Here is an 18,308-nt window from a genome sequence, read left to right on the forward strand (position 1 = left end):
CAGCACAAGAAATCTTTAGTTGCAGCATGTGGGATCTAGTTCCCTGAACAGGGATCAAACCCAAGCCCCTGAATTGGGAGCATGGAGTCTCAGCCACTGGACACCAGGGAAGTCCCAAATATGCCTTTATTTTATAAAATTAGCCAGCCATGGCTATCACATTGCACAACACCGTGTAATGCCTCCCCGTGGAGTTAGGTGCCCTGACAGCCCTGAGTATGTTTGCCCAGTGTCTCAAAAAGTCACTTGCCAATTGAAAAATTAAGAATGTTTCCAGAAGCACTGAGGATTTTGACTTCACTGGATATTCAGCATAGCTGGTAACCCTGGGTCAGCATGGCTGTGAACCAACAGTCTCTACCTTGTAGTTAATACCCTTTGACCACTTGTGGGATTCAATTCACTCCACCCCATCTGGCTATTCTGGCCATTTATGTTACCTGTCTGCAGACATTTCAGTGTTTGAACCCTGCCTCAGGCTTTCAACTAGAGCTTAGAAATAAGTGGATTTCAGTGGACCCTCAAAGAAAAAGGTCCCCAAGCTCTTCCTGCCATTTTGCTTTCTTATGCAAACAAACCATAAGGATCTAGACTCTTCCAGGTCACTTACTGCTTTTACTGAACTGAGTGGTCTCCATCCAGGCCTGGAAGTGTGGTTGTGACGTACGAAATCACCACAACAACAACAACATCACCTGCGTTAATGCATAAAGCGAACGAGAAAGTCACACAGAACCTCAATCAGACCTACAAGGTGGACAGCAATTCCTTTCAGGTCACTTACAGCAGTAAGTAGACTATTGCTGCGTTCTTCCTGTGTGTACATTCTACTTAGATGTGGTAACAGTATTTAGCATGATGTGTAAACCTGAGAAGTCACATGCCGACTTCCTCTGTGGAGAGAAACTCTCCAGTTGCTGGCATACAGGTTTTGTGCCTTCTCCCCACCATCGGCCACTTTGGCATGTCCTTTGGTTGGTGGCAGGCATGGAGGGTCCCAGCAGGGAGAGATTTTACAAGGCCACAGAGCCGTCTGGCCACAGAGCCATTTGGTTTAAGGATTTTTTTTTAGTTAACAAACACAAAACATTCAAAAAGGAGAACTAACATTGTGATGGTTGTTGCTGTTCTGTCACTCAGTCATGTCTGATTCTTTGTGACCCCATCGACTATAGCACACCAGGCTTTCCCATCCTTCACTATCTCCCAGAGCTTGCTCAAACTCATGTCCATTGAGTCAGTGATACCATCCAACCATCACATCCTCTGACTTCGGCTTCTCCTTCTGCCCTCAATCTTTCCCAGTTGGAAAAGCCCCAATGAGTTGACTCTTCGCATCCGGTGGCCAAAGTATTGGAGCTTCAGCTTTAGCATCAGTCCTTCCAATGAATATTAGGGTTGACAGACCCAAAACCTCCCCAGAAGTAGAACTAACATTGTAATGGTGGAGGGGGGAGGTATTTATGAGATACACTGATATTGACCAGGGGTGCATTGTTACTTTGGAGCAGTAGTTCTCAAAGTGTGGCCCCACCAGCAGCATCCGCACCATCTGGGAGCTTGTTAGAAAAGCAAATTCTGGGGGTCACCCCAGACCAACCTGGGCCAGCCTGTATTTTGGCAAGCCCTCCAGGTGATTCTGCTGCAGGGGAGATTTGAGAACCACTGCTTCGGATCACATATAGCAGTGATAAGAGTCCTGGCATTTCAGATGCTCTCCCTCATTTTCCAAATGGGCTATAGAGTTGGGCTCTGTTGTGTAACTAGGTGGGTGGATCTACTGTTACCGGGGGGAAAGCAAGGGGAGTCAACTGAGCAGAGATGTGACGAGCAAGCGATGACTGGCAGCTGTTGTGCGTAACTCAGGCCCATGGTTCACGACTGAAGGGGACTCCTCTTTGGAACAACACAGCCCACCATGGGGACGGCACTGAAGGGACTGTTGCAGGTACAGCTGGAAGGAAAGGCACCTCTTCTCAGGAGTGAGACCATCCTTACAATGGATTCATACTCTATCTCTTTACATTCAGGGCTAACATTTTTAGACATCCTATCATTCGGGAAGGAGAGGGTGGGACAAACTGAGAGCAAATCACCCTCAGGGTAAGTAACATCATTTTGCATGCCTCAGGTCACTATATGAAATATGCACAGGTGGCCTTGCTTCTGAATAGTTGACTGAAATCTGAAATCTTATTTTATTCAGGAGCCCGAAAAATGTGGCAAGAGATATTTAGATACCTGGTTTTTTTGAATATCATACCCCAAATTAATTCTATGGTATTTTAGTCCCATGTTTACAGTACGAACGGGCTTCGCTTGTGACTCAGCTGGTTAAGAATCTGCTTGCAATGCGGGAGGCCTGGGTTCGATCCCTGGGTTGGGAAGATCCCCTGGAGAAGGGAAAGGCTACCCACTCCAGTATTCTGACCTGGAGAATTCCACAGACTGTATAGTCCATGGGGTCTCAAACAGTCCGACATGACTGACTGACTTTCACTTTCACTTTACAGTAAGAACAGGGTGTGGCCTGAGCATAAAGAACCATCCAGAAGATGCCTCCCAGAACCTTATTCTTCAGCGCCTTAGATTTTCTCAGTACATGGAATTCATGAAAAACATAGCTCAGCTTAGAGGGAAAACCTGCATGTTATATAAGCCATAAAAGCCCCCAAATAGCGAGTACTGTGTTTTTATTTCTGTCTCTGAAATGACTTAATGCCACTTTTCTCGAGAAGTTTACTGTGAAACCAATAAGAATAGCTACGGTCCCTCCAAGTCACCCCCCACGAGATAGCTCTCACTGCTCCTATTTTCCAGACAAGGAAGCCAAGGTTCAGAGATACTCAGCAAGCTCCCCAGTGCCACACAGCTATACCTGGCTCAGAACCGGAATTCAAATTCAGATCTGTGTGTCTATAAACCTGCCACTTTTATAGGCCCATCGGTGTTAGGTCTTTAAAAAACGTCTTATTTCCCAAGCACACTTTATTGTAAAAAATTAATTGGTTTTCCAACTTTTAATTTATCAAAGGCACAAGACAGAGCTTTCCGTCAGCGTGAGGTATCAATTATCAGTAACAAACAGTTGATATTTCTCAAATCAGGGGCAAAGAAACTTGATGTTTAAGTTAGTTGGTGTGACTTTTTCATAAGATGTGCAGTTTTCTACCAGACTATTATAATTTTTTTTTGCGTTTTTATTTTATAAATTTTATTGAAGTATAGTTGATTTACAATGTTGTGTTAATTTCTGCTGTACAGCAAAGTGGTTCAATTATCTATATTTATATTTGTATGTTCTTTTTCACATTCTTCTTGACTGTGGTTTATAGGTCCCTGCGCTATACGATAAAACCTTGCTGTTTATCCAACGTATATATAATAGTTTGTATCTGCTAATCCCAACTTCCCAATCCATCCCTCCTCTATTCTCCTTCCCATTGGCAACCACAAGAAAATACAAGTTCTTTGTATCTGTGACAGACTATTTGAAATACTGAAAATAGATTCTGGATCCCCATTAGCATCATTGACAACTCTTAAGTGTGCAAAGATCCCAAGCTAAAAACCATGTTCCTAATAGCTGGCTCGGTCACTCCTGGGCCCTCAGGTCCCAGCTGTCCAGGGAAAGAGTGTGAGGAACACATTGCATCATTCATCACCACGGAGACATCTTGAGAACACCAGTGGTGGTAGCACTGGGGAGTAGCATTAATTCCATTCATTTGCTTTGGGATCCTAATAGCTTTTGTTTGGGTTTCCAGATGAAACGAAATTCTCCATCACACCAGAAATCATCTTTGAAGGAGATACAGTAACCCTGATGTGTGAGAATGAAGTTTTTTCCACCAATGTGTCCTGGATGCACGTGGAAACGGGCCTCGACATCCAGAACAGCACTGAAGTCTCCATCTACACCTCCATGCTCAACAACATGACCTCCGTGTCACGCCTTATTATCCACAACATCACTCGGGTCTACATGGGTGGGTTGCCATCCAGCAACTGAGGCGAGGAAAGGAATGAAGGGCTAAGAAAGAATCAAATTGTGGTAGTTTGTGTAGACAGCCTTTTCCTCTTCAAAAAGAAACTCAAATTTTCACAACTGAAAATTAATCCCATGGTGAATGAGCCAAGAAAATTTAGCCTGGGGAGACAAATATAATTTTCCACATTCACCCAAGTGTATGAGCTGGAACCTAAGACAAAAAAGCAGGCTTCTTTTTTTTTTAACATTTTTTTAAAATATGAGAGGAGCTTTGTTGAGGTAGAATTGACATAGAATAAACTGTACATATGTAAACTTAATATGCTTACATTTATAATTTCAATTATAACTTGCATGTATAATTTTGCACATATAGTTTAATAAGTTTTGGCATGTGTGTACACCTGTGCAACTACCACCATAATCAAGATAGTGAACATAGTCATCATTGCTCTCCCCAAGTTTTCTTCTTCTCTGTTGTAATCCCTCCCACCTGTTCCTCCCCAGCAACCATGGAAGCATAACTCTTACACCTGACGTTCTAAAATTTAATAGCATCACTATAATCCAGATGTCAACAGAGACATCTCATTTTCTCTGAATGAGAAACTGGACTGCAGACACATGGATTCTATCGGGTGTTTGTTGACTCTGACTTTGCCACAGAGTTAAATAGGATGCCAAAATGATCCACAATCTTCTGATTCTCCAAGGTTTTCCCATCTTCCCTTTGTACCTCTGAAGCATCCCCACACATTTTTTTCTTACCAGCAAGGACTCAGATTTCTGCTTTTTCCTTAGAACATCTCTCTGCTCCTCACCGTGTGGCATCAGAAATATCTCCTTCAACCTTCAATACCTCCTGAATATTCCTTTAGGGTTGCTTACAAGAAGTCTCATATGCTTTTGAAAATGATGTTTCATGAAGTACCACCATGATACATGAGATGAGGCCATCCTTCTTCTAGGGAACTAAACATGTGTAATAGTAATAATCCATGTCTTTTTGTGTATTCGCTACAGGTGAATACATTTGCAAACTGACATTAGATATTTTTGAATATGCATCCAGAAGAAAATTGGAAGTTATACCCATCCAGATACTGGCAAGTGAAGCTGTGGAGGTGATGTGTGACAATAATCCTGTGTCTTTGAACTGCTGCAGTGAGGTGAATGTGAATTGGAGTCAAATTGAATGGAAGCAGGAAGGGAGTATAAGCATTCCAGGTGAGCCTGTTAGAAACCCTTTCGCAAATAGGGTTTTTGCCTTTTGGCCAAGTAAAAGTGGAGATGCGGTGGGTAAAACAGCAAATGTCAGGTAGCTGGGTTTTTTCTAGACCTCAGACTGTGGAAGAAGTACTAGGTTTAAGGCCAGCTCCAGCTAAGCCTTGCTAGAACAAAATTCCCAAAATATGTACATATAAGTGTCTCGTGTGCTCTGTGCTTAGGCATGGCCAGCTCCTTGTGACCCCACGCACTGTAGCCCAGCAGGAATACTGGAGTAGGTTGCCATTTTCTCCTCTAACAGATCTTCCCAGTCCAGGGATTGAACCCGAGTCTCCTGCGGCTCCTTGAATAGCAAGTGGATTCTTTACCTGCTGAGCCATTGGGGAAATCCATAAGTGCCATGCCTGGGTTGTAAACAAGACTCTGGCAGAGAAGATTCAAGAGGGAGTGATGGGATGACATAGGTTAATGGCATCTCCCCTGCAGAAAATCTCGTCCCCACTTCACTTTCCTTTCCCTCTTCAGCCAAGAGACAAAGATGAGGTCATGGGTTTTGCTTTGAAGCCTGACTTGGAGCGTCAAATTCCTGAGTCTCTCCTTCTGGTGTCTGTCCTTCCCACTTATTATCTGACTCTGTGTCTTTGGTTCTTTATCTTTATCTATCAACCTGTTTGTCTCTCAATGTCAATTTCTGATCCTGTTGGTTATCTGAGATCATGCTTGAAATTCCCCACCTTTCAGTTTGTACTGATGGATAATAAGAAGTGAAAAGTGAAAGTGAAGTCGCTCAGTCGTGTCCGACTCTTTGTGACCCCAGGGACTGTAGCCTACCAGGCTTCTCCATCCATGGGATTCTCCAGGCAAGAAAACTGGAGTAGGTTACCATTTCCTTCTCCAGGGATCTTCCCCACCCAGTGATCGAACCTGGGTCTCCGGCATTGGAGGCAGATGCTTTAATAAATAATAATAAGTAGAAAAAATTAAAATAGCAATAGTGCTCTTTTTTGTGTAATGATTATGATCAATTTTTTAAAAACATGTTATCACTTGAAAAAAATTTTATTTAATTGGACGATAACTGCTTTACAATGTTGTGTTGGATTCTGCTGTACAGTATGAACCAGTTATAAGTATGCACATATTGTTATCACTGTAATTACATTTAAATTTGACCACAAGTTTGAAGCAGGCTTTTTTTTTTCCTTCCATTTTCAAATAAGGAAATTGAGGTTCAAATTCAATGACTTATCCAAGCATGTCACAATAGAAAAAGAAAATAATTCACCTTGCTTCACAGTCTTTGTCTTGGCCAAACTATATCACACATGCCTGGTGAGTCAGCCTTGGCATGAGCTGATCCAGCAGAAATTGTACTGTGAAACAGAAGACTGTTCTCTGCCTAGAAATCTCACATAGGCAGTTCTTCTCTTAAGAAATGACAGTATTATGTGCTCATCTTTCAAGTTAAAAAAAAATCATTAAAGCAATTGTAACTTTAGCCATGAAATCCATCAGTGTGGTAGAACATTTATAAAGCCTTTCCTATTCGGACAATATTAAATCATAAATAAAATAAGGATCAATTGAGATGTAACATTTTCTGAGCACATCTAGTTTGCAAAGTACATTTGTTTCCACCTTAAAGTACTCCGCAGAATGGTAAAGGCATCTGGTAACTGTTGAACAAGTTGATATATGGTCCATTTAGCCACTTCCTTGATTGTTAAGGAAGAGGAGGTGTAGACATCCTGAAGGAACTGCCAGGTGGGAGAAAGACCTTGCACAGTTCCTGTGACACTGACTTAGACGCTTTTAACTGTGAGTGGTGAAAAGCCTCACCCTCTGGCAAAGGAACCAGGAAGTCTACAGTACAGATGCTCAGGGACCTCTCTGTGGCCGTCCCTGCTACAGACATTCTTAATGCCCTGGGCAGGCTCAACCAACAACAGAACAATGGATTTCCTGCCACCCAGCTGGGACTGGCCTCACGGGGACCCTTACAGGGGATTGTCTGATGAATTTAACCTCTGCTTTCTCTAGACACCTGTCCTCTTTCCTTCTCCTTTGCCCTCCCCTCGCTGGGGCCATCTTTCTCCAAATTCCACAAGTTCTCTTAGCAGCCATTTTTCTAAATCAGGAGAAAGCAATCCAGCTAAATAATTCACCCCATGTGTTGGAACTGAACGCATCCCCTCATCTCAGAAATGGTTGCACTGGGTTTCCAAAGCACTTCTGGCAAGGGATAAGATGGAAAGGAAGTAATCCATAGTGTCAGAATTTCTAACTTTTAAGAAGATGAAGGTGGTCTTTTTCAAACAGGTTGGGCTTTCTGGGGTTTTTGGGTATTTCAGGGCTTGTGGAATCTTAAAGACTGAACTCTCCAGGGACAGCGAAAGTGCCAAATCCTAATCAGTAGATCGCTAAGCAGCTCCCAGATTTTCATCTCTTAAATAGAGACAATGGTACCCATTTTGTGAGACTTTTGAAAGACGAGAAAAGAGATAATAAATGTCAACATTTAAAACAGAGTTGAATACATTGAATCTGCCACAATAACTGCTGTCTGATAATGATGATAGCTTTGAAAACCATGCCTTCACTTATCCTCAATGTCCTGGGAATTCTTCATTGGATATTATTTAATCTTGAGCAATAAACTTGTAACTGCCTACCACCTCTACCCTGGAAAACAGAGTGCCAGCTTACAGGCTGCAGTTAGTACCTTCCATTGTTCTGCAGCCAAGGGAGAGAGATGGAGTGAAAGGTCCTGAAGGAAGTGGAGGAAGTAGGTTTTCCAAAAATGAGTGGAGGTATGAGCCTTGGAGATGAATGGACATTTGTACCTATGAACCAGGAGGTATCAATAATATACCCAAGGTGGGAAATCAGTTTGGTGTTCTGAATCACCATTTGGGAGACTGGGGAGAAAAGCTGGTTCCTTTTCAATCAGAATATTTTAAATATCATTGATCCTCCAGCTAAGGCTGAAAAAGATGCATTTATGTTAGAGTTCATCAGAAGGGTTTTTTCTTTTCTTTAATTTTTGGAAGATTGTCAGTGTTTGAGGCACCCCACTCCAGTACTCTTGCCTGGAGAATCCCATGGATGGAGGAGCCTGGTAGGCTGCAGTCCATGGGGTCGCTAAGAGTCGGGCACGACTGAGCAACTTCATTTTTGCTTTTCATTTTCATGCATTGAAGAAGGAAATGGCAACCCACTCCAGTGTTCTTGCCTGGAGAATCCCAGGGATGGGGGAACTGCCGTCTATGGGGTCACACAGAGTTGGACACGACTGAAGTGACTTAGCAGCAGCAGCAGTTGCGATGTGAAAGCTTCTCATTGCAGTGGTTTCTCTTGATTCAGAGCACAAGCTCTAGGGCCCTTGAGTCTCCTTACTTGTGGCATATGGGCTCACTAGTTGTGACTCCCAGGGTCTAGAGCACAGGCTCAATAGTTGTGGTACACGGGCTTAGCTGCTTCGCGGCATGAGGGATCTTCCAAGATCAGGGATCAAACCCATGTCTCCTGTATTGGCAGGCAGATTCTTTACCACTGAGCCACCAGGGAAGCCCCCAATTTGGCTTCTTTGCTACCAAATCAGAGTCAGATAACTGTGACAGTAAGAGAACCTCTTATGTCGTTGCAGGAAATGCTGAAATAGACACAGACAGTGGCTGCAGCAGATACACCCTCATGGCCAATGAGACTCAGTGTCCAAGCGGGTCGTCTGGAACGACAGTGGTCTACACGTGTGAGTTCATCAGTGCCCACGGAGCCAGAGGCAGAAAGGACATAGAAGTGACATTCATCTCTGTAGGTAAGGACTCTTTCACTAGTATTTTGGGGCTTGCCCCCTCAAACCAGGGGCTGCCAATGAACTGGGAGCATCCATGAGCAGTGAAGCCGGACCTTCCCTGGTTGTGAGAGGGTGGTTGGGGTAAATCACCCAAGAGGTTTGCATCTCTGCTGTTTAAATTCACATGAATTCCTTACAAGGAAGGGTAAGAGTAAGAAGCAGTGGTTGCAGGGAAGGAACCGCCTACATTGTACTGAGAAGGCAAAAAGCTGAAGTAGGTTTCACACTCCGATTAGTCACTGAATAAGGAAGGAATCCCATGGTCTAAGAGTCGGACATGACTGAGCAACTCTCACTTCACAAGGATAATGCTGTTTATCGCCTACTTTTTCTCCCATAATCCCATTCTCTCTCCCTTGAATTGCAATAGGTTGGCTCACTCCCCACCATCCTTCATTCCCACCTTTTCTCTCCCGTTTATCTTTTTCATAGAGAATGCAGCAGAAAGCTTTAGGAGTCTGGTATTTCCTGGTAATCTTACAGTTGTAACAAGTGGTTTTTTATTTTTTTAATGTTTCAATTAATTCTAGGACTCTTAAAAGTATCATTTCTACTGCTTATATCTTAAAGCATTCTAACTTCACCCCTATATCAGACACTTAAAACCTTCTGCTGCATTCTCTGCAAAAATTGGGCAGGCAAACATGTTTTTGCGCCCATCACACAAAAACAACTTAGATAAATCATCAGTCCCCACTTCTGAACAATTTGGGTGTCTCTGCTTCTCAGTCCAGATATAATTATTTGGGCAGTGTAACTGCTGCGATCCCTCTGCTTCGCAAGTCATTCCAGAAACCACTCATCTGCTTGGTAAGCACCGACTGGGTACTGGACCCAGTGCTGATGCTGGCGATGTGAACGAGGACACACATGAGAGGGTCCTGCTCTTAAGGACCTCACGTTTTTATGGAGAAGAGATACAAAAGAGAGAAATGAAAATAACTAGGGCATTTTAAGTTATTTTGAAAGAGTAGAAAATGATACGGTCATAGGAACTGAACCATTAAGTCTCCCTTGAGGTACCTGGAAGAGGTTGGAGGGGAGTTTGGGTTAAGTCAACGCTCTTAAGTTTGCAACCTTTTGCCCTGCTGATCATTAGGAGATAATTCCAGCCACAAAGGGGAAGTGCGCGAATCCCAAACGCTTGTGATGGAAATGAGTACAGTTCAGAGCACCACCAAGAACAGCCTAGAAACAAGTAAAGCCCCGGAGCAGCAAGGTACCAATGCCGCGTTGACCCCAGTAGAGTCAGGACCGCTCATGCTTTCTGTCTCCATGTGAAATTTCACTCTATGTGGACGTTACCAGAAAGACTAAACGTTATACTTGTTGTTGGTTTTCTTTTGTCTGTTTTATTTGCATTCTTTTAGCCAAGCTAAACATAACTCCGGACCTAATTTCTGTTTCTGAGGGACAAAGCTTTTTTATAAAGTGCATCAGCGATATGAGTAACTATGATGAGATGTACTGGAACACTTCTGCTGGAGCTAAAATATACAAAAGGTTTTATACCACGAGGAGATATTCTGACAGAGCAGAGTCAGTGCTAACAGTGAAGACCTCAACCAGGGAGTGGAATGGTGAGTAAAAGCCCAGATACCCTGCACCCTGGTTCTGGGACCCCTAGAAATACACTGGAATCATTACCATCCATGAAGGGCCTGGCCTGAGCCATGCCTGTCCCAGCCACTCTGCATGTCATACGTCATCACTCAAGGCAACAGCCCTTTGGGGGAAGATGTCACTATTCCCATTTTACAGATGTGGAAAGTGAGGTTCAGCAAGGATAATAAATGTGCCTAAGTGTCCACAACTTAAGTTGTAGAGAAAGAATTAAAACTGGTCTCTGATTCTAGAGCCCGTGCTTTGCTGTTAAGAAGATTTTTTGTTTTAATTTAACTATAGGTAATTTACAATGTTGTGTTTAGTTTCAAAGTGATTCAGTTTTATATATATATATATATATTTACACACACATATATGAAGATATCATGTATATGTGATATATATAATCCCCATGTAATCACATAAAATCACCTATATATGTGATTCAGTTTTAAATATAAAGCAATTCAGTTTTTATATATGTATGTGAGTCAGTTTTTTATATGAAGTGATTCAGTTATATATATATACATACATGTGTTCTTTTTTAGCTTCTTCCCCGTTATAGGTTATTGTAAGATATTGCATATAGTTCCCTGTGCTATACAATAGGTCCTCGTTATTCATCTATTTTATGCATTGGTGGTATGCACATAATTCCAAACTGCTAAGAGGATTGTTTTTTAAAGTATTTTTACCAGATTCTTGTTTCACCCAACTGAGGTATAAAAATTCTTCCTAAAGGTTTTATATGCCTGGTTCCAAAAGAGGAAAGAAAAACATTTTTGTTTTCTACTTATCCCTGGATACTGTTTAAGTTGAGAGAAAATGCAAATTTTTGAAAGGAAACGAAATTTGATAGGATCCCTTCGATAATAACTGACATTTCTTGAGCTTCTGCTGTGTGGTAGACGCTGTGCTAAGTATTTAACTACATGAATTAATTTAAAACAATAAACCTAGAGGAGAGTGTCGTTATCATCTCCATGTCACAGATGAGGACACTGGGGCCCAGAGAGGGTGAGAAACTGCCTGAGGTTATGTATGCGTCTGCTGAATGGCGGAGCCAAAGGGAAAAGGTGACTGGCTCGAGGCCAGATTTTTTTTTTTTCTGGTGGGGGTTCTGCACTTGTGGGATCTTAGTTCCCGGACCAGGGATTGAACTAAGTGTGGTGTCTTAAACCACTGGACCACTAGGCAAGTCTGCAGAAGCCAATTATTAACTACTTTGTTCTAGAGCTTTTCATGAATTATAGGCTTAATCAGTCCAGATCCTGTGAGTTCCAGCTCATCTTGATATTTTCCTATAAGGAAAGCTTAGGCAACACTGTAGAAATAACTGCTTCTTGTCTGGCTGGACTTGGTGGATACCATCAGGAATGGGAAATATTCCCATTTCTCCTATGCTGAGCTCATACTTGCTCTGCCCAATAGCCCTTTCTGACTATCAGACAATATTGAACTGTTAAATAGTCCCACTCAGGTTCTAAAAATCATCTGTTCTCATCAAAATTGACTGCACTTTTCTATTCAATGTTAAGTTCCCTCCCTCACAATGGGAATTGGAAGGCATTTTCTCTCTGGTCTTTTCTACTTGTTTTTTCTCTGCCCAGCAGCTGCTCTGACTCCCCCAAATTTAGGGCAAAGAGAAGGGATGTCAGCAACATTGAAAGGTCCTACTGAACTGTAGATGCTGTTATAAACTTCCGGCTGTCCCCACAGCAGCTGACCCAGCAGCGGCTCATTCCCTGATGGGCTCTGGTGTGAAGTCCAGTGGGAAAGGTGGCTTTCATGAAGGTCAACCCAAGCCCTGTCCACAGTCCACTCTGCTTCACCAAGCACTGGGCGTGCAGGCAACTCCTGCTGCAGCTTTCTCTTTTCACTCCTGCAAAGTTGAGTCAGCCCATTCTCATCTTCAGACTTTTCTAGATAAGCGTCAGACATGTAATCCCAGAGTCTACAGGACAAGCTCTCCCAAGAGTTTACCATCCACTTCCTCCTCCTTCCCCCTTCCCTCTGCTCTCCTTAGCGGTGCCACGATGTGCCAGAACCAGAGGCATCTACTCCCTTAGAGACGGGTGTCACAAGACCCCAGGGCTCCAGCTCCATCTCACAGACAACTTTCTTCAAAGAACTCCCCAGCCCAGCACACACCAAAATTCTCATCTTTTTCCCTCCTGGTTAAAGAAAGAGCCTTGGAGGAGGTCTTGGGAACCTGATTTGAAACTCGATCCCACTCCAACAGGCTGTTTGACTCTGGATAAGCCACTACATTGTGTTCAAAAGTAAGTGAATATTTCCTTGAGGATGGGTTCAAATGCATAGAGAGCCCAGGAGGGGACTCGATGGAGCGTTTTCTCATCTAGGGCCCAGGAGGGGTCACTGTGCGCTTGTCCCAGCTTGACAAGGAAACCCAATCCTCTTCCTAACTTTTTCAGCCAATGCCTTCCTGTTTTTGTTTTTTGATTTTGCAATGGCTTTATTAAATAAAATTCATGCACTATAGGATTGATTCATTCAAAGGATACAGTTCAGTGGCTTTTAGTATACTGGAGTTGTGCAAACTTAACCATAGTCGACTTGAGAACATTTCCATCACTCTCCACCCCCACCAAGAGAAATTCCATATGCTTTACAAGTTATGTCATTCTCTCCCAAAGCCCCAGCCCTAGGCAACCACTACTCTATTTTCTGTTCGTGTATATTTGTCTACTGTAGTCGTTTCACAGAACTGGGATCATACTATATGTGGCCTTTTGCGTCTGGCTTCTGTCACTCTGCATGATGTTTCTGAGGTTCAGCTAATGCCTTTCTGGAGCGATGACTTTTGTTCCATCTCATCTTGGCCTCTTTCCACTCAGGAACCTATCACTGCGTATTTCGATACAAGAATTTGTACAGGGTCATGGCCAAAGATGTCATCGTGTACCCGCTGCCTCTAGAGTCCAACATCATGGTTGATCCTGTGGAAGCTGCAATTCCATGCCGAAGCTCCCGTCACATCAGATGCTGCGTTGAGGAAGATTCAGACTACAAGGTCATTTTTCAAGTGGGTTCCTCGTCCTTTCCTGCTGGTAAGATGCCCACTGCTGAATTGTTAGGACATAAGATTCCATATACGTGGAGTCTACATATTTACTGTTAAAGTAGGGGTAAAGAGATGTAAGGATTCCATCAGACAGAATATAACAGAGGAGTCCATGAGGCTTTCCTGCCTTCTATTTTGCTATGTGGCCAGTGGCTCATTGAAAAGTGAAAGTGTTAATTGCTCAGTCATGTCTGACTCTTTGAGATCCCGTGGACTGTAGCCCACCATATAATTCTCCATATAATTCTCCAGACAAGAATACTGGAGTGGATACCCATTCCCTTCTCCAAGAGATCTTCCCGACCCAGGGATCGAACCTGGGTCTCCTGCATTGTAGGCAGATTCTTTACCGTCTGAGCAAGTGGTTTGTGACAAAATCTTGAGAGTCAGTGAGAGTGGAGCCCATTGTTTTTAGTGATGGCTGTTGAAGACCATATTAAGTTACTGTCACGAGCCTTCTACATATTCCATATAGTAGACTAGATATTCTGATCATCCCTCCCTCTATGCAGGAGTTAGCATGCAAGCAAAGTACCACAAGAATCCTGTAAATGCACAGTTGAGCAGCCCCAAGAGTAACAGAAACAATCAAAAAGAATTAGAGGAAATGTTTTTGCTAATGATGGGATGCCCTGAAGGCATTTGCCAAAATCAGAAACCCAGAATCTTGAATTTGAATTTGAAAGCTCTGAAATGTATGAGACAGAAGGCCTTGATCCCAAGGCAGTAACTAAGGCACCCCACCCACCAGCAAGCACAACGTCAGGGCCCTCAGATGATGATGTGCTTAGTAAAAGAAGAAGAATCTAGGGGAAAAACAAAAACAAAAACAAAATTCATCTGCCAGAGTTAAGAGCTTGGCCTCATTGCTGATAAAAGGCAAAAATTTCATCTGAGAATTATGACTGTCTTGCCCAGGTTTGGGGCTTGAATTTATACTACCAGTGTGGTCCAGGAACTCCAAGCTGAGGAATAATTAACTTCAGAGGGTCTACTGGTAGCACTCAGTGGTACCTGACCCCCTCCAAAAAAAATTCAAGCCCTGTCTGGTAGAATGTACCTTCCACCCAGATCCCTCAGGATTCAATCAGATAAAGGTCAACCAAATATGACTTCACAACCCCAAATCTCAACTCACTGACACCATCACCAGGGATTTAGGAGCTCACTCATACTTTCAAGAATGGTTCTTGGGGACCTCCTGCTTAATACAGAACACAGTGAATACAGGAGGAAATGAGAAGGAGATCAAAGAAGTGGGGCATGTAGATTAATCTCTAGAAGAGCATATGTCATAAAAGGCAATATATAGAAATTAGATACCCCAAAATGAGCATTAACAGATCAAAAGAACAATAGAAGTTCAGAAAGGTGGGGAATCCCCTAAAGACTAGACAGTGTGGAGAGGGACGCATGGCAGGGGGATATGAAATCAATCTGGGTACTGAAATATTTAAGCATTTCAACGTTCTGTGGTAAACACGCATGCGTTCAGTGTTCTCTGTGTGCCAAATACTGAGCTAGGCACCAGGGATGCAAAGATAAATATGACCAGGTGCCTAGTCTCTAAAACCTTAGGGTCTGGTAGGAGTTGTTGTTCAGCCACCCAGTTGTGGCCAATTCTTTGTGACCATATATGCTGCAGCATGCCAGGCCTCCCTGTCCCTCACCATCTCCTGGAATCTGCCCAAGTTCATATTCATTGCATCGGTGACGCTGTGCAGCCAGCCATCTCATCCTCTGACACCCTCTATTCCTTTAGTGAAGTGTGAAAGTCGCTCAGTCCTGTCCGACTCACTGTGACCCCATGGACTATGCAGTCTGTGAAACTTTCCAGGACAGAATACTGGAGTGGGTAGCCGATTCCTTCTCCAGGTCTTCTCCTCTGGTGACCTCTAAACAAATGCAGTGAAAGCAGGATAGGATAAAAGTGCAGAGCATCATGGGGTTTTGCAGATAGAAGGATGCTGAGAAAGCATTCTGATGGTCCGAAACTAGGTGGGCATAGAGCCGTGAATAGTGGAGGTAAGGTTTTGGCCAGCACGCCTGCCAGTGCAGGCTTAGTTACTTCTAGGCAAGTGACATTTTGAGAACCACATGGAAGATGAATGTGGCACATAATCTTGAAAAGAGTTGAAACAAGTTTATCCACGTTGGATGATTTTAACAAAATCCGTGCTTTGAATACTTATGTTGTGACTTCATTCTTTGATTTCATTTTAGTAAAAGAAGTTGATGAAAAGCAAGTGTGCTACAAACACCATTTCACGGCAGACTCAGTTTCCTGTCCAGAAAATGTGGATGTGTTTTGTCACTTTACCAATGCCGCTAATAATTCAGTCCAGAGCCCATCTATGAAGCTTAACCTGGTTCCTGGTGAGAGCACTTTTAATTATTTTAAAATGTTACAGTCATGAGCAGAGATTCATTTATTGATTCACTTCCTCATTCATCCATCAATAAATGTATGGTAATCTCTTTCATGTGGCAAGACTTGAGCTAAGCATGGGGGATTGAAAAGAAATAAGCTATGTTTCTTGGCCTCACATCTAGGAGAGAGATACCTGTGATTTTAAAATGTTATCACGTATAGTGTGGTAAGTTCTGCTCTAGAGACGGTTGTGGGTGGCTAGAAGAGGCTATCTGATTAACTCTGGTAGTGATTAGGTGGGAAGAAATTGATTAAGAAAGCTTGGCAGATAAAGCCATATACCCATTGATTCTGAGAGTTGAAGCCCTGCCCTCACCAGTTAAGAGTGGATGGTGTTTGTGTGGGGCTGAGGCCACTTTGAACTTTCAGCAAAGTTATAGACTTTCAGCAAAGTTCAGATATCTAGTCTACTTTATGCTCCCATCAGCACTGTTTCCCAGAGCTACAGAAAAAGAATCAGAGGGACTTGCCTGGCAGTCCAATGGGTAAGACTTCACCTTCCAATGCAGGGGCTGTAGGTTCCATCCCTGGTTGGGAAGCTAGGATCCCACATGCCTCAGGGTCAAAAAACCAAAATATGAGACAGAATCAATACCATAACAAATTTAATAAAGACTTTAAAAAATGTTCCACATCAAAATATCTTAAAAATAATAAAACATCAGAAACTGTCTTTCCCATCCTTTGTCATCGCTGAGCCAATGCCACCTCATATACTATTTTTCAAGGTAAAAAGATACTTCTGGGCCTGCATCATAAGCAATCCCCTGGCCTCAGAAATCATCTCTATAAAAGACCCCATGATATTGAGGGATTTTTGGTCCTTCTCATTGGTGTTGGTATCTGAGGCCCAGACACCAAAGTAGGAAGCAATGAAGAGCTCCCTGTGTCTCTGAGTCACCATCCCTTGACCCCACCAAGCACACCTCTTCCAGAGGGCAGCCAAGGTCACTTCTCCTCCGTCCTCCCACCTTAGCCCAGCTGCCATCATGTTTTATTCTTACCTTTGTTCTCCTCTTCGTTCTTCTTGCAAAGTCTGATTCCTCAGCCTTTTCCCAATAGAAAATTACTTAGGTATTTTAAGATTTTTCTACAGTGGCTGAGAACTCAATAATTGCTAAAAGATGATGGGGAGGTGGTTCTGCTCATCAGAGAGTCCAAGTTCCCTGGAGATGGAGATTCTCAACAAATGCCATTTTCCAATGAAGTCTGGTCTTAGGTAGAGGAAAAGTCAAGTCATCCTTAAGGGAAACCAGAAGGAATAAATGCTTATAAATATTGTCTAGAACATTCAAGTCATGGATGCCTACAATTCCTACGGCTAATTATAGCTTTAGATTAAAATGGTGCTTCTTATCCTTGGCTGCACCCAGGAATCACAAGGATGCTTTAAAAGCTGTTGGAGCTTGAATTTCAGCCTGAGAGGTTCTGATCTACTTGGACTGGAGTGAGCCTGGACATCGGTATTTCCGAGGCTCCTCTGGTGATTCTTAGGCATCAGAGTTGAGAATCCCATACATGAAGATCCCATGTGTGCCTAACACTCAAGGTCACCTGCATATCTTTCATCTGGATGAGTACACATTAAGCTCTTGTTATTTTCATGGCTTAGATTTTACAGGCAGCAAAGAGAAAATTCCTGGAGATTGGAGGTGGGAATGAGGCTTAGAGGAAAAGCCAGTGCAAATTAGAACCAGATCTGTGTGGAAACTAGGAAAATGAACTGAAAGTAAACTGAAAGTGAAGAAGATGAGTTCAAATATCAAAATGTCACCTAAGCCCGGTCCTGTTTCAACTATCTTTTCTCCTCTTTTCAACTGTGCCTTTTATGTCCACATTTCCAATGCAGGGGAGAGCATCACTTGCCAGGATCCTATCCTAGGTGTTGGGGAGCCTGGGAAAGTCATCCAGAAGCTTTGCCAGTTCTTGAACATTACCAGAAGCCGTGAGAGTCCTATTGGAGGGATCATAACTTATAGATGCGTGGGTTCCCAGTGGCAGATCGAGAAAAATGACTGCATCTCTGCTCCAATAAATGCTCTGCTCCAGCTGGCCAAGGTGATCCTTAAACCCTTGACTCTGAGCTCTTGGTGGAGAGCTGTGTTTAGCT

The 18,308-nt window shown here is 43.0% G+C and overlaps 1 protein-coding gene across 5 annotated transcripts in view; it reads left to right on the top strand.

Moving 5' to 3' along the window:
* The window catches only part of ADGRF5 (adhesion G protein-coupled receptor F5), a 113,276-nt gene that overhangs the window by 82,614 nt on the left and 12,354 nt on the right, over positions 1 to 18,308 (top strand). For 3 of the 5 annotated variants that reach the window (XM_052648734.1, XM_052648733.1, XM_052648735.1), the window contains exons 8-16: positions 643 to 788; positions 3,768 to 3,989; positions 5,015 to 5,218; positions 8,865 to 9,035; positions 10,174 to 10,293; positions 10,445 to 10,654; positions 13,541 to 13,753; positions 15,991 to 16,143; positions 18,048 to 18,256. In XM_052648734.1, the coding sequence (XP_052504694.1) occupies positions 643 to 788; positions 3,768 to 3,989; positions 5,015 to 5,218; positions 8,865 to 9,035; positions 10,174 to 10,293; positions 10,445 to 10,654; positions 13,541 to 13,753; positions 15,991 to 16,143; positions 18,048 to 18,256 (1,648 nt within the window). The remainder of the gene's footprint in view (positions 1 to 642; positions 789 to 3,767; positions 3,990 to 5,014; positions 5,219 to 8,864; positions 9,036 to 10,173; positions 10,294 to 10,444; positions 10,655 to 13,540; positions 13,754 to 15,990; positions 16,144 to 18,047; positions 18,257 to 18,308) is intronic. The other 2 variants (XM_052648736.1, XM_052648737.1) reach the window with 1 other exon arrangement.

Source organism: Budorcas taxicolor, chromosome 11 (genome assembly GCF_023091745.1).
Source record: "Budorcas taxicolor isolate Tak-1 chromosome 11, Takin1.1, whole genome shotgun sequence".
Lineage (NCBI taxonomy): Eukaryota > Metazoa > Chordata > Mammalia > Artiodactyla > Bovidae > Budorcas > Budorcas taxicolor.